General features: G+C 36.3%; 1 protein-coding gene across 1 annotated transcript in view; it reads left to right on the forward strand.

The window, feature by feature from the left end:
- Window positions 1-17,006, forward strand: part of FMN2 (formin 2) — a 185,488-nt gene that overhangs the window by 135,596 nt on the left and 32,886 nt on the right. Inside the window, exons 14-15 of the mRNA XM_032216827.1 lie at window positions 820-940; window positions 13,502-13,594. Of these exons, the coding sequence (XP_032072718.1) occupies window positions 820-940; window positions 13,502-13,594 (214 nt within the window). The remainder of the gene's footprint in view (window positions 1-819; window positions 941-13,501; window positions 13,595-17,006) is intronic.

Here is a 17,006-nt window from a genome sequence, read left to right on the forward strand (position 1 = left end):
GTGTGTGTGTGTCCTATCTTTATTTTTACTAATAACTCAGGGTGGCAAACATATCTAATACTCCTTCCTCCTCCTATTTTCCCCATAACAACAACCCTGGAAGGTGAGTTGGGCTGAGAGAAAGTGACTAGCCCAAAGTCACCCAGCCTAAGTGAAACTCACAGTCTCCTGGTTTCTAGCCTGGTGCTTTAACTGCTATACCAAACCAGCTCTTAATTTTGCCACTGAATTGCTTTTTCTGACATTTAAATACCATCCAATCAAGAACAATATCTCAGGGGCTGCGACAAAGAAGAGGGAATCAAACTATTTTCCAAGGCACCTGAGGGTAGGACAAGAAGCAATGGGTGGAAACCAATCAAGGAGAGAAGCAACTTAGAACTGAGGAGAAATTTCCTGATAGTTAGAACAATTATCCAATGGAACAACTTACATCCAGAAGTTGTGAGTGCTCCAACACTGGAAGTTTTTAAGAAGATGTTGGATAACTATTTTTCTGAAGTGGTGTAGGTTTCCTGCCTAAGCAGGTAGTTTGACTAGAAGACCTCCAAGGTCCCTTTCAACTCTGTTATTCTATTTTATTCTAAAATTATTGCTTTAAAAGTTGAACATTATCTAACCAACATTCCCTTTACATACAATACTATCAGTAATAGAGAAATTTAGCAGAGCCAAAACAAGCACCAGATTCCCCACCCTGCCTTAAGCAAAACTTGCTGTTGAATCACTTTGGTAACATATTTAATGAAAGAGAGAAAAATATATAGTTCTTGTCTTAATGTTATGTTATCTATTCAACCTGCTTATTTGTTTTGTCAGGATGCTGGAAAAGAACAATGCATCTTCCCTCTTCCAGAACCGCAGGATCTTTTTCAAGCTTCTCAGCTAAAATTTGAAGAGTTCAGCAAGGATCTTCGCAAACTGAGAAAAGACTTGAAAGGTAAAAGCTTTGGCTTCGAGGCAGAGATGGGAACATGCTGGTAGATACATTGGAACATGCTGGTAAATACTTCTAATCTGTACCATCAAGTGTACAAGAATTGCAATGGGAAAGCCACCATGAGAGTCAAATTCTCAGATACAGAAATATGTCAGACCTTAGGCTGAATTTTGAATTATATTTAAAGATTTATATGGATTTGTCTTAAGAAAGGAAATGGGAAAATTCAATTGTAAATCTGAAATGTATCAATTTTATTTTAAATATATAATACATGTATGTTTGTGTGTGTGTGTGTGTGTTTGTGTGTGTTTGTTTGTGTGTGTGTGTACATACAGGGGAAGGTATGCTGGTCTTGTTGTATTCGGGTTTTTTCCCATGTAAGATTGAGATTGTCTTGGCAATGTTTTGAAATAGAGAAACACCCCCACAACACGAATAAACGTGACGATACCTCCCACCTACCAGACATCTGGAAACCAGCCCTAGTCAACAAACAAGCCCCACCCACCACTCAGGCCATTACAACACGAAACAACAATGGACACACAGCCAGCATCAATCAGCACCAATCTACTAATCATGATACAACTACACAACCAATCATTCCACTTACTGAAACAATGGCAGTACTCCACACATACCTCACTAAGATTTATAGAAAGACAGCAACACCGACCACGCTTTAAGCCGAAAACTCCAGCCTGAAGATAGTGAGTGAGACCTCACCGAAACGTTGCCAAGACAATCTCAATCTTACAAGGGAAAAGACCCGAATACAACAAGACCGTGTGTGTGTGTGTGTGTGTGTGTGTGTGTGTGTGTGTGTGTGAGAGAGAGAGAGAGAGAGAGAGAGAGAGAGAGAGAGAGAGAGAGAGAGAGAGGAGAGGAGAGAATAAAAGCAGGGTTCAATGTTTGAGAAATCAAATTTCATCTAGAAATTGCTGAAAATTCTTCTTAAATTATCAGTATATTTCTAAAACAAACTTCTTAGGTGACACCCTATGCAGAATTACCTGTAAATTAGTTTCATGAAAATAAGAAGGATTTCTATTCATACAGACACTTATATAATTCTGTTGCTAAGTTACAGGGGGAAAAAAACCCCACATTCCTGATTTGCCAAGGTTTCTGCCACCTATCTCGATCCCAATCCTAAGAGATTGGGCAAAGAATAGGAATATTTGAAAGTGCTTCAGTTCAAATCTCATCTTTGCCACAAGTGTTAGTTTCTCTAAGGCAATTTGCTATTGTTCTGTCTAGCACAGGGCAGAAAAAAAAATCCTACAATGTTTTTCCTTTTTATCTTAATTGTGTGGCAAATGCAGTGTCCAAATCAGGAAGCTAGGCAGCCAGGCCTATTTGCATCAAGAAACTTTAAACTTCCTTTCAAGAATGGAACATGATAGCCTGGGGCTTTTTGTGTTAAAATGTAGCCAAAGGGTATGTGGAAATGTTCTCTCTTTATTTTAGAAATATCTCTTCAGTGGTGCACATTCTGTTTGATTTCCAATGCATCAGTTAAATTCCAGGAGAAGTTTTTGGAGGAATTCATCCCACCTTTCAATGCAGTTATCAACAATGGGAGGCGAGGTCACTTTGGAGAAATTGTAGACTAAACCATCCACCCAATTGCTCTGCCCACAAACGTGAAGAAGTGTGTGTCCTGCTCTAGTTGTGTTTCTAAGCCTTACCCTTCTCTCCAGTATGCTAATGCTAATATGGGAATGGTAATATTGGCAGGTCTTAAGGGCCTATTGTAAGGATTATAGATATGTAATACTATATAAGAGAGAAAGAGAGAGAGAATGAATGAGAGAGACTGAGAGAAAGAATGAGAGGGGGGATGTCTCCTGCCAAGAAAGCTGATATAAAATATACTAACTTTTTCCAGCTGTCAAAATTAATACCTTTGGCTCTAGACACTTTCCCTAAACTTTGATTTCCATTATATAGGCAGGCAGGCCCTCATTTTCTGGGTCCCCAAGGATTGAAACCAAGACTGGTGATTCAGTCCAAAACTCCAAAAGCAATTGTTCATACTGGATAAACAGGGTTTAAAAATAGCAGAACTACCATAATACAGCAAAAACAAATACATAGTGGAGCAAAATATCAACACCTTTGTGAGTGTGTGTGATATTTATGAATACAGTAGATATTAAATACATGGTAAATATAGTGGCTAAAATTAGTTTTTGTTTTGGGAATTGGATTAAAATAATATTGTGATAGCAGTGTCTGACCAGAAAATAGGTTTTGGGAATGAAAATGAACAAATGTATGAAAATTGAAACGCAGCATAAAGTTGCTATTAAAAAGGTAAATAACTTCAAGTTGCCTGAAGAATTTAGAATAGAATAGAATAGCAGAGTTAGAAGGGACCTTGAAGGTCTTCTAGTCCAACCCCCTGCTTAGGCAGGAAACCTTATACCACTTCAACAAATGGATATCCAACATCTTCTTAAAAACGTCCAGTGTTGGAGCATTCACAACTTCTGGAAGAGAGTTGTTCCATTGATTAATTGTTCTGTAAGGAAATTTCTCCTTAGTTCTAAATTGCTTCTCTCCTTAGAACTAGGAACTAAAGATTCTGGGAGTTGAAGTCCAACCACTTCAAGGTTGAGAAACACTGCTGTATAGGATTAAAGTTAAGGAAAATCTCCTGTAGTTAAAACCTGCCTTCCTGAATTAAAAACTAGATGGAATGTACACCCTAAAATTGTCATTCTTAGTCATAGTCCCAAAGCTTTAATCTCTAGCAGAGATGCTCTTTTTTTAAGCTTTCATGGTTGTCAAAGCAGTCTTTTCTCAGTAGCCATTTGGGAAGTAATTATTAGTGCTTCATTTGATGTTCAGTTTGGAAAGCAGTTTTTTAGTAATGTTGTATGAGAGATGTACTCTTAATCATTATACTTTAGAGTATACATTATGTAGACATTTGTAAACCACCTGTAATCTTGGGAGCTTGATCATATAATCAAATAGATTTAAATGGTTGAATTCATAAAATAGCTTTTAAAAACAATGAATGATCTCTCCTGACAACACATCTCCCTTTCTTTTGAATCTTTTAGTCTTATCTCAGCCAGAAATAGGCTACCTATCCTGCATCAAATGTCAATTTCTAAAGAGCTCTAGTAGAAAGGGAGGTCTCTTTCTCAATTTTGCAGCACATCTCTCTCTAGAATGTGGAACACTTGCAAGAATATTATATCAGCACTTTCTGATATTAAATGCCTGTGTAATAATGAAAGGTTATTAGTAAGGTTTATCATTCCAGGATCAACCCTACAATTAGTGTATTGGAAGTCTTAAAGTGTAGTACTATTTCTACCACTAAATTGGCTGTCCCTCCTCTAATGTATTATTCCAAGGGACATGGGATAATGTGATCAGCATAGCCAAAATCACTTCTGGCTCAGACCAGAGATGAAGGAGATGGATTTGATTTTATAAACCCAAGACTTCTCTATCAATCAGAGTTAGGGTTGTGAACTTAATGTCTATGATTAATGAGTCACTAATAAAAAAGTAATTTAAAGGGATAATGGCCCTAATAAATGAAGGATGTGTACTGAATGATTTCCAGGGTGTTGTGTTTAGTTTAATTTAGCTTAGCTTACCTTAACTTATTTTACAAACAATTTGAGTGGTAGAGCTGCTCACCTCACAAAGGTGACTCTGGGTGGTGTACAGAGATTAAAATAAAAAACAATGACATACTTCATAAAATCCATATGCAACTCTACTATAATGTTCTCCTGAGGTCAAAAAAAAAATACCATTCTCTTTCAAGGCACTAAAATAAAGCAATAAGACAATGGGACTTGCCTTTCCTCCCAACCCAAATCCTATGCACCTTGTAAAAGGACCATAGGGTTGGGGCCAGCTGGATCCCCTGAAGGCTATATCAAAGGGCAGGCACAGCATCAAAAAAAAAAGCATGACTACTAGGGACCCAAGATGTGGGTGTGACTAGGAGTGTTGGGGTTAATGCACATTTTAAATGCCTGTTAGATATAAAACATTTATTTCTGCCCTCTCAGATTAAATACATGAATGAATGAAACGCAGTTTCTTTTATTAGGAGCTTCTTTCTGTATCTAAAAGTGTCAATAACTTGTGTCAAAAAGGAGGAAACACTTAATTGGTACAATTAGCCATATTTGATGCTCATATTGGCTGTGGGTAGTTTTCAGTTCAATTGTGTCCAATTCTCAGACACTGCCTAGACTAGTCCATGCAGTTGTATTGGCAAGGTTCTTCAGAAATAATTGTCATTGCCTCCTTTCTGGAATTGAGAGAAAGAAACAGGTCCAAGGCAGTGGTGGGTTTCAAAAAATTTTCGAACCTACTTTGTAGGTGTGGCCTCCTTTGTGGGAGTGGTTTGCCGGCCATGTGACCTGGTAGGAGTGGCTTGCCGGCCATGTGACCTGGTGGAAGTGGCTTGCCGGCCATGTGACCTGGTGGGAGTGGCTTGCCGGCCATGTGTTTTCTCTCTCTCTCTCTCTCTTTCTTTCCTTTTGTCTCTGTCCCTTTTTCCTTTTTTCTTTCATCTCTCTCTCACTTTTTCTTTCTTTTTTCTTTTTTATTTCTTTCTTCCTTCCTTTCTTTCTCTTTCTCTCTCTGTGTGAGTCTGTGTGTGTGTGTGTCTGTGTGTGTGTATCAGTGGTGGGTTTCAAAAAATTTTGGAACGTCTTCTGTAGATGTGGCGTGTTTTCCAGGTCCATTGGTGGAACCTGAGATTTGACGAACCGGTTCTACCAAACTGGTGCGAACTGGTAGGAACCCACCTCTGGTCCAAGGTCACTCAGCTGGCTTTGTGCCTAAAGTGGGACTGGAACTCAGTCTCCTGGTTTCTAGCTTAATGCTTAGCCACTACACCAAACTGGCTCTCAAACAAACCTGTTCTATTTTTGTAATTACAATATTTATTTTACATAATCAAGGGGATACCTTTAGTATACATAGGGCTAAAAAGGAGAATTAAACTGATTTTTTTTAAAAAGGAAGAATATTTTTTACATTGTTTTCAAAATAGTAACTGCACAAATTCCACACCTTATTTGTTTGCTTGTTTTATGAGAAATATGTGTTGAACTTTATTAATTCAGGAGGAAAAAGACATAAGGAATATTAGATAAAAAAGCATTAATTTTAGATTTTTTTCAGGATGTGGGTGGCTTTCTTGTACTTTAGAATACGAGTGGTTTTTTTATTTTAATGTTTTGTAGTTGAACTAACAATTTCTATAATATTTCTTCTTCAGCTGCCACTAGTTTCTTTTCCATTTGTTTTAAAGCTTTAGGTAGCTGGACATTAATCTGTTATGTACCAGACAGACATTCTAATAAACAAAGGGTCTGAGACAGCTCAGAATTTTATTAATATATCTACCAGTTTGGCTCCATTAATTGCCCTTCAATTTCACAGCTCTCCAGGATCTTCAGTTGTGCCTTTCTCAGTTTCTTGACACAGAGTTTGTTAAGCAATCTGATCTGCTTTTGATCTCTCCTGACTGTCACCAGAGTTTCTTGATCTAGTTGTGTCAAGCTATGACTTTCAGTAATTCACTCATTCTGCACTCAAAATGTTAGTACTTATTACAAATCTTAAATCACCTTACTGTCTTAAAGTGTATCAAATAGCTGGATCCACTGATACAATACAGGGGTATTTTACATGTAATATTGATATTGATTTCTGGAAAGCTTCATCCCTCCCGTCACAATCACACACATACACACATTTTAGAATTAACTGAAAATAGGACTTTAACATGTACATTTTCAAGAGACTTCAGTTCTAGTTAGGAATTTTTTTGCAAATATGCACAACTACCCAGAAATAAACCTCTTTTAAGTTGAGATAGACTTATTCCCAACTTATGTCAGGACACAGTGCTAGACAAATTTCAAAAACTGATGCAGCATAATCCTAGTTTGGGAAATTTAATTTGGGGTACTCTGAAAGTCTCTTTTTGCCTGATCATAATATTTTATTAGATATTTAAAAATAGCTTGGAAATAAGATTGATAGATACTATTATTATTATGTGGTTAATCTTTGGTGAAATTCACAGCCTTTGGGGCTGGTTGGTAGCTCAACAGCTTGAGTCCTAACCAAGGACCTAGGAACTGTTAAGGTAACGTCAGAGGATATAAGCTGTTCCAAGTAGGGTGGTTTTTTGTAGAATCAGAATGTTCAAGTCTGATATATTTAAATTTTCCAAATAGCGAGGTAGCCCTTTGGGTATTGCTCCAAGGGCTCTAATTACAATCGGGACAGCACACGATTTCTTTTTCCACAGTCGTTCAACTTCAATTTGCAACTCCCAGCACTTTGTGATTTTTTCTTGCTGTTTATCTTCAATTCGTGCATCTCCAGGTATTGCAATGTCAATGAACCATACTTTTTTCTTTTCAACTATTGTTATGGCAGGTGTGTTGTGGGCCAAATGCCTGTCAGTCTGGATTCTGAAGTCCCACAGGATCTTGACTTTCTCATTCTCTAAAACCTTCTGAACCTGATGTTCCCAGTGGTTTTTGCTGTACTCAAATCCAAACTTTTGACACAATTTCCAGTGAATGATCTTAGCAATGCAGTCATGGCATTGTAGGTAGTCAGTTTGTGAAATTTTGCTGCATCCACTGATCAAGTGGTCAACTGTCTCGTCTTTCTCATTACAGAGGCGACATTTGCTGTTGGTGGTAACTTATTATTATTATTTACTACTACTACTACTACTACTACTACTACTACTACTACTACTACTTATAATATTATAAAATTTATATGCCACCCATCTTGCAGTTCAAAGTGACTCTGAGTGGCTTATATATTGTTAGGGTCTTTAGTAAAACACAGATACAGAGAACCATTCCAAAGGGTGAAACCTTGGAACACCTACAGGAATGACCTCTTATTTTACGTATATATGAAGGGAACAAGAAAGGCTTTTAAAGAAGGAAATGTACACAGAGGAATTCTTGGTATTTATATCAAGACACCTTATGCACTTCTATTAATCAACCTAAAAAGCAAAAAGTTTTCTTTTTAAAAACCAAATAAATAAAAGGCAGTTGGGTGCAGCAATTAAGATAATGAGCTAATGGGGAAGCCATGAGTTCTAGTCCTGCCTTAGGCAGGAAGCCAGCCCAGTGACCTCAGGACAGTCACTTTCTCAGCTCTAGGTAACAGGCAATGGCTAATCACTTCCTAAATTTTGCCAAGAAACTGCAGGACTAGTCTTGACAGTTGCTAGAAGTCAATTCTGAGTGGAAGGGGATAGCCTTCCCTCCTGCCATCAATAAAAACATCAGTATCAATAAGGAAGGACTTACAAGTTAGAACTTAATGTATATCGTGGGAAAGTGTTCATTGCACTATTTAAATCATAGCAGACAGTGGTGGAAACTTTAGATCAGGCATCTGCAGCATGCCACCCTTGGTGCTAAATACCTGCTAAATCTACTGTAAACAGCTCAGGTACAAAATGTTTTTTTTTTAAAAACTTGTAATCTTATAATATTGCTAGGAAGAGGTATTCTCTTGAGGCATGGTATTATGATATCCATTGCTAGGGAAAGCCATTCCCTGCTCTAGATTATAAGAACTAAGGGAAACAAACCAGCTCAGTTTAGCCACAATTCAAGTAAGTGAAATTTCAACTGTATCAAAATCAAAATTCAAATCTACACAGATTTTACTTTCATACATCTATGTGATTATATGTAATTTTAAACATACAAGATCAGTAAATATGAACTCAAAAAATGTAGAAAAAGTCATAATCTTAATATGTTTTTAAACATTCTGTCTTGTTCAGTGATAACTTATAACTTGTTAACCAAGGTCAGTAACCCCGACAGAGGGCAGTGCAGAATCACTCTTAGGAACCTCCATGCCATGCTAATCCTAAACCACTTAGATACACCTAAGTTGCAGAGGGACATATAAAAACATTCCAAGGCTATTCTCCTATTGAATGAGGAACAGCAGCACACAAGAGCTGCATCTTTGGATGTGATTCAATTTAAGGTAATGAGGCTGTTCAAGTCCTCAGTGGTTTGCATGACTGCTGCTGACCCATCTCATACAGGGCTCTTGTGGCCAGCTCATCATCCTTGCCGCATCCGCAGACAGCAGTAGTCTTTGCAAATATGGCTGAAAGGGTTAATTGACTGAAACACTGCTGTATCCAGACTTCTAAACTGAAACCATATGTAAATGAAAGGCAAGATTTCATTCAGTCTCTGAGTCATGTCTTACAATGCTTAAAGCTCCAAACAAGGCTCTTGTGGGAGAGGGTTATGAAGCCCCAACAGTCATTGGCCTAAGTTAGAACAATCCTTTCCCAGAACAAGTAATTAAAAGAGAAGGTGTATACAGTTAAATGTGATTTCCCCTTCTGATGCTACATTCCAAAATATCTTTATCTCAACTTTTACCACTTCTGTATGGCAGTAGGGTAGTCAGATCAGATGAGAATCTTGTAGATAATATTTTTTAAATGCATATGTCCATTATATATTCATAAAAATGGTTTGGAAGAATGTTTAGAGCAGGAAATAAGATGCATTCATGTCTCCATGTTTAAATTATAAGGACAATTCATGTATTGGATTTTTAAAATTTGAATGTATTTTTAATACATTTTCCAGAGATGTAGTAACTGAGATTTAGTTATAATATCCTTGCCTCCAATTTCAGGTTAGTATAAAATAGAACAGAATAAAAACATTATTGTCAATTTAAATGTACCCTAATCAGCATACATTAAAATGAAATTTTGTTGCATTCAGCACCCAAAAGATAACCATTATGCATATACACTCACATATATGACACAGAAAAATATCAGAGTCTAGTTCGGATGTATATGGCGAAAAAAAAGAATCCTGCGAGTTTGTAAGATGGATGGCATAAGGAACAAAGCTGTTACAAAATCTTAGTAGTCCTGCTATAGATTCTTTGAAACTTCCTCCTAGAGGGAGCAAAAGAAACAAACCATGAAGTGGGTGTGTGGGGTCTCTAACAATACAAGCTCTAAGCACATAGCACTTATAAGCAGTATCCTGAATAACAGGAAGCAAGCTTCCTATAATCTTCTCGCTGTCCTTACCACTCTCTGTAAGGACCTTCTATCTAAGGCACTGCTACCACCAAACCAATCAGTGATGCAGTTTGTTAAAATGCTATCAATTGTGCCTCTGTAAAAAGTGGTCAGGACAGAAGGAGAAAAATGTGCTCTCCTCATCCAACACAGAAAATGCAGAGTATAGTTTGCCTGATTCACTAAAGGTAATATATGAAGAGACCTATTCTGATTGTTAGTTATCTGCACCCCCAGAGACTTAATACTATTATCACCTCCACAGCTGCATGCTTGATACAAAGTGTAGTATGAGTATGCCAATTCTTTCTAAAATCAACAGAATTCTCCTTTGTCTTTTTAACATTCAAAACCAGATTATTTTCATTGCACCAAAGCCTTCCTCTCCTCCCTATAAGAATCTTCACTGTCATCCCGGATAAGCCCCTTCACTGGCATGTCATTTGCATACTTCACAATATGATTCGTAGCAGACTTGGTCCAGGAGTCATGAGTCATCAAGGTGAACAGTAATGGACTCAAGAGACAGCTCTGTGGGGAACCCGTATTCAAGGAGATGGAAATGGAAACAAAATGCTAGGGAATTATTGTTTTGAATGTCAAACTAAAATCAACAAACAGAATTTGCACATGAGTATTCTTCTCCTCCAGGTGTACCAAACTAAGATGAAGCACACAAGAAAGTACATTTCTGAACTTCCATAACATTTTCACTCTTCAATATTAATACCACCTACAGTCTATTTGACTATGATTTGTGGCTGCTGTTGTTTGCTTGCTTTGTTTTCACTATGGTTTAACAAACTATTCAATGTGTATTGAACTTTTCACATGTACCCAGAAGCTTGGAAACAAGCTGGAGAAAGAGACCTGCCCTTTGTGGACATGTCATGCTATTTTTGTCATGTAAATAGCATATTGGTACCAGAAGCAACAGCAAATTTGAAATCCAGATACATATATGTATTTGTCTGTGAGTTGTCACATCCTTGTGATGCCATAAAATTACTAGCAAATTGAATCCACTTATTTTGTCTTCAGTTGGGTAAAAGAGATGATGGGGGATTGATATAAAACAAAATACTGATTCTAATTAATTGTTGTTGATAACATAAATATTTCCTCCTATATCTTAGTAGCCAAAATGTGTCAGTGCTCACTCGCTTGCTCATTTGTTCCCTCCCCCACTCTCTCTGTGTCTGTCTCTCACATACACACACATAAATACACATGTGATCTTGAATCTATTGTGTGCATATTCTAGATAAGGAATTTTTTTTTTGGCGGTGTCCAAGGCTTTGTGCATTGTAAAGAAAATAAAATCACTCCATTTTAACTGTCAATGATTTATTCTTCACTCTAAACAAGTACATTTTGTTTTCTACTTTCTGCTCTTGAAGTCAGAAACCAGATTGGTTTTCCCTGAAGAGACAACAGAAGTCAGTGAAACCACATAAGTGATCAAAACAAGCTTATATTGCACCGCAGCTCCCGCGCTTACTGTGTAATTGGCCTAACATCACATTTGTTTAGACACAGAGCCTATAAACACTAAACTTGGTAACCATGAATGGTCTCATTGAGGTCAATAGAATTTACATGGTAAGGTTGTTAAACATGTTTACAAGCGTGTGTGATCTAAGCCTTGGTAAATTATTGTAACTGAGTAAAGGATTCCACAGAGTTAAAAATAGTTTTGCCTATCTGATTTGTACTTGTGGATACATTTTAAAAGCTTATCCTTGTAAGGCAGATCAGTATTGGTTGTTTTTTTAAACAAAATCTCTTCAAGTAGCAAATGTTAATTAATTTAAAAAACAAAACAAGTTCACCTATTAAACAAGTCTTAATAATTTCATTAAGACTTTTGGCAGTTTTGCTCTAAGTGAATATTTATTTCCCAATGTAATTTTAATGCACCTTCTCTAGGTCTTGATTCAAAAATTATTTTATTTTCAAAGCCATGTCATTGATTTTATATTCATGTAAAAGCAATGTTAAGGAATTAAATAAACAAATAACTGTAGTACATTTTGACTCAATCTTCTTTAATTTATAAGTTTAATTTATAACTTTATAAGCATTTCTTATAGAACTTCTAGTTATTTCTGGAAGGTACCAAGATGAGAAAAGCTACTTTAATTCATTTTATTTATTTATTTTAAATTTAAAAATTGGGTTTTTCCAAAAAAAGGCCTTTTTTTCTAATTCTAGTTATTATAAGTTTCAAACTTTAATTGCCATTCTGCCAAATTTTAAGACCACATGAGAAATAAAACTGTACCTTTAATAGTTAAGATCACTTTAGATTTTGCTTTCTGTGTTTAACATTTTAATTTGAAGTTTACAATTAAAAATAACCATTAAATTCCCTGAGCTTGATAACCTGATAAATACATCATTCAGTTCAATATCTTAGCATGAGCACAAGTAGTTGTTTTTTCAGATGTGATTTGAAATAAATAGTTAAGGTTACCCACAGCTTTGCAGACCATTCAACATTTTAAAGGTCTTTCATAATTTTATTCTGCTTTTCTCTTAAGTGGTGAATGTCAGTTACTGTTCACAAGAGAATTTTATGGGTTTATCATGGTAAGAATATAGGGTGTGAATGTGTTGGATTTATACTGAGAAGATCCAGGCTGAAGTACTTTAGTGATCATGAAACTCACTGGTTCCTTTGGACCAGTTATTATTGTCACTTACCACAACTTGTCCACGTGGAGACTACTGGGGAAAAATTGGAGTAAGATTACTATGTATGTAGCTTTGAGTTCCTGAAGAAAATGCTATAAATCTATCTATAAGTATTAAATCTGTAACCATAAAAGATAAATTATTCACCACATTTTAGCTGGGATTGGAAATAGTCAGTGGAATTCAATACTTTTCATTTGTTTGTTTTTAGAATAAAAGCAATAAAAACATATAAATGTACTACTTTGCATATTAAAGAGCTGTTCTTTGGCCAATATATTTAAATGACTTTCAGATTTGCTACTGGATTCTGCATGCGTATGCATCCATAATGATGCAAATTGTGGCTTGAATCAGAAAAGCAAACAGTTGAACCTTTTATATGGTTCAGATTGGATATTGCTAGTATGATACTGCAGGCTGAATTTTTTCAATGAGATGCATTTTATTCTACATATGTGGCATTGCAATGATAACTATTGAAGTTGTATTGCTGTGCATTAAAAATTACATTAATATAGATTTCCATGACCAATGATATGTCATGAATAAACTTTAGACAGACTAAGTGTCAGTAATGCAACAAAAACATGTATGTTTTCAATGAGAAATCAGTCTTTGCAACTCATCCTAAATGTCTGTTGGGATCCAACACAGGAAAACTATAATGAAAGTTTACTTTTCTTTATAATGACTATTATAAATCAACATTTTATTTCAAATCCTCATGTTACTTTAATTTTCAGCGTGTGAGACAGAAGCAGGCAAGGTTTGCCAGTTTTCATTAGAAGAACACATCCAGCCCTTTAAAGACAACATGGACAAATTCATTAGTCAAGGTAAATAATGACTAGTAATTTAACCTTTCCAAGCTTTATCACAAGAATGTTGTAGAAACAATATTTAGACATGGTGAATGACGTGTCTATTTATTTTGGAGCCATAGAAATGTGCAGATTAGCTTAATCAGATGGTTTCTTATTTCAAAATAGCTTACCTGTTCTGTGCTCCCTTTCTGAATGTTATTAGTGGCCATTGTTCTCTAAGAAAGTTTCCTGAGTTCGCATTCTGTGTAGGAAGCAATTTTCCAACATTTGTTTCTTGACAGTTTCATAAACTGGTGCTTTGACTTGTGTCCAGATACATGGTGATATTTTTCAAAGGGCCTCTAAACTTCGAGTTATTTCATTTGCAGATTGCCTCTAGACAGTCATATGTTTTAGAAACAAAATCCAAAGAATTTTCTAAAAATGTCACGTTCAGGAAATGTAAAAAGAAATGTGGATTTGTAGGACATAGTTATCTTTTCATCTTCATTTCATTTTTTTCAGTGGTTGATCTTTATCATGCCCACATAAATACATGCGCAAATACACACACTCAAAATATTTAAGAAAAAAAAGGACCTATACTTTGGAACTAAGTGAGAAAGTGTCTTTCTAGTGTCTTTAGTATACAATGAAATTCTTAACAAATAATACTATCGATATTCCTGGATCTTCATGAACTTTGAAGAAAAAGTGAAGACAATATAGATGTGGCCTTTCTATATCACATGACTAGTCTTTCAAAGAGGCATGCAATTGTGATAATTGAAGATTTAAATTATTCTGACACCTGCTGACTCTATCATGAATCAGAAGACTGACAAATAACAGAATAGCAGAATTGGAGGGGACCTGGGAGGTCCTCTAGTCCAACCCTCTGCTCAATCAGGAGACCCTATACTATCCCAGACTAGCTGTCAGCATTCCAAATATCATGCAGAATTAAATCAGAGTCCAAGGCATAGCTATCCTTAAAGTTCCAATTTAATAAGACAGACATGTTGGCACAATCTATGGAATCCCGAATCTGAAACTTCCTCGGATTCCCACCAAATTGAAACATCAAGTTCTGGTCAGATGCAGAGGTGCAGAGACAAAGAATGACCTTGATTTCTAGAAAGGAATGACAACAACACATTCCACAATTCTACTCCTTACTATTCCCCCCTCCCAATTGCCCACTAATGAAACAGCATAGTAAAGAAAGAGAGAGAAAGTGTGGCAGGCCAAAGATTCTAAAGATTCTAAAAGGAATACAACTACAGGCCTGACACTGGTGGTTCTTCCAGTTTCTTGTTTAAAAGCCTGCAGTGGTGGAGCACCCACAACTTTTGAAGGGAAGCCATCCCATTGGTTGATTGTTCTCACTTAGAAAATTTCTCTTCAGTTCTAGGATGCTTCTCTGTTTAATTTGTTTCCATCCATTGTTTCTTGTCTTGCCTTCTGGTGCTTTGGAAAATATATTGGCCCCCTTCTTCTTTGTGAGCTTTCCTTGTTGGGGAATAATTCCTGGTTTCCCTGCCATGTAGCCTTCACTATCTGCCAAGGCTCAAAACTGATTTCCAAGCTTCCCTTTACTTATCTGTCAGAGTTAAAGAAACAATAGGAACGCCAAATGGAAAGAAAGGGTTTTTTTCCCCAATTGTATCATCTCTCCATCTGATTTCAATTCTTTCTCTAGCCTCTTCTTCTCTCAGTTGCCTTAGAAACATTCTTCTTGGCAGGTTTTTCCCACCTGGAAAAACTCTGTTATAGAGAGAAAAGTACCACAAAGGACATGGATGTGCTGATTGGAAAGGGAAGCCGTGATCCTATATACACCCTTCTTGCCAGCTAATTCTCCCTTGCAGATGTCATTTCCATTTAATATCTTTCCCAGCAGAGTATTAGTTTTTTTTAAAAAGTTTGCCCTATAGGAGATGTATGGCCAAAACCTTTGGTTAATTTCTGTAATTAAAGTAACATTATATACCTTGCAATATAAAATCCTTTCATTTTTATTTGGCTGGATCAAATTCAAACTTGAAAAAGTTCAGGCAGGATTTCTCTTTCCCCGCTTAGAATTTGATAGGCTTTAATTGCAATAGGTTTTTCTATGGTCATTTGTTATTGAGGTCGATTTAATCAACGGGTTGCTTCCGCAAGACTGGACACAAAGATAATGGAGAAGAAGCAAAACAAGGAAAGCATGCAGAGCACGGCTTCTGAAATTCTTTCCAACCCCTTCACAGCAGGCCCACCCAGGATCACATGACCAGGAGGGAGGAGGGCTTTGAGATGGAGCAGCCAACAGCATTCCAAGTTGCTATCCAACCACCTCTCCCATAGGACTGAATGGGAGGGGGGAAATCTGCAGCCCCTAATTTGATCCAGTTCATTTTCAAACTTGATATTTCTTTGCTGGCGTCTCCTCCACACCAAACTAAGACTTTCTCTTTTCGCTTTTGGGGAGGCTTGCCGTGCTGACAGACAGACAAATTGATTTTGAGCTCCTTGATGGCATTTCTTTCCAGCATTCCATTGTGGAAAAAATAAATAAACATAAAAAAGGACAACTTTGAAGATTTGTTTGTACAGGATGTATTCAGGAAAAGTTTTCAAAACAATTTTTGAAGTTTAATTTCTTAAAATTTACACTGAGTATATAGTTCTCCAATATGCAGTTCATGGATTAGACATTTTCTTTAAAAAAAAAAAAAGTAAATCAATCTATTTACTAGGGGTTTTTTTGTACACAAATTCTTCTGCTCAATCTAGCCTTCTTTTTGTATTGCCTCATCTATTGGTTGGAAGCAGATTTGCAAAAATCTTGATATAAAAGGATTTTTAGGACATAAGGAGTTGGGTTACAACTAGCAATAGCAACTACTGCCTTGAAAATAGTTTACTTTACTTCCAGATATGTTGGTGAAGTTTCTCAGTCATCCGGGTCTGGAAGTTGAGTCCTGGCAGTTGAACTTATTTTCTTTGTTTCCATAATCTTCCTATCTAATGCAGCTTCAAACTCCACATATTTAATGCAGACGTACTTCTAAGTCACATACAAAATTATCTGTTTTCTAAACTTTTATATAAACTTTATAAACAAAAGAATCTAACCAGAACTGGAAATTATTTTTGCTTCAAACATCTATTAATTCCCAACACATAACCCTGTAGGGAAAAATGAGGGCTAATTTATCCCAAATAGCTGGATTGCCATTTAATGCCAATAAGGAACTTCCACTTTCTGCCTTTTTGATTACCTATTTTAGCAGCTCACATAAGACAGGGAGTTGGACTAGAAGGCCTCCAAGGTCCCTTCCAGCCCTATGATCCCATGATCCTATAATTTATTTTATATCTAGTTAAATGTTCTGTTTTCTTCCTGTTTGATATAGTTGTATTAAAGTGCTAAAAATAAAAAGTCCTAATTAAAATAAGA

This window comes from Thamnophis elegans, chromosome 4 (assembly GCF_009769535.1).
Source record: "Thamnophis elegans isolate rThaEle1 chromosome 4, rThaEle1.pri, whole genome shotgun sequence".
In the NCBI taxonomy this organism is placed as follows: Eukaryota; Metazoa; Chordata; class Lepidosauria; order Squamata; family Colubridae; genus Thamnophis; species Thamnophis elegans.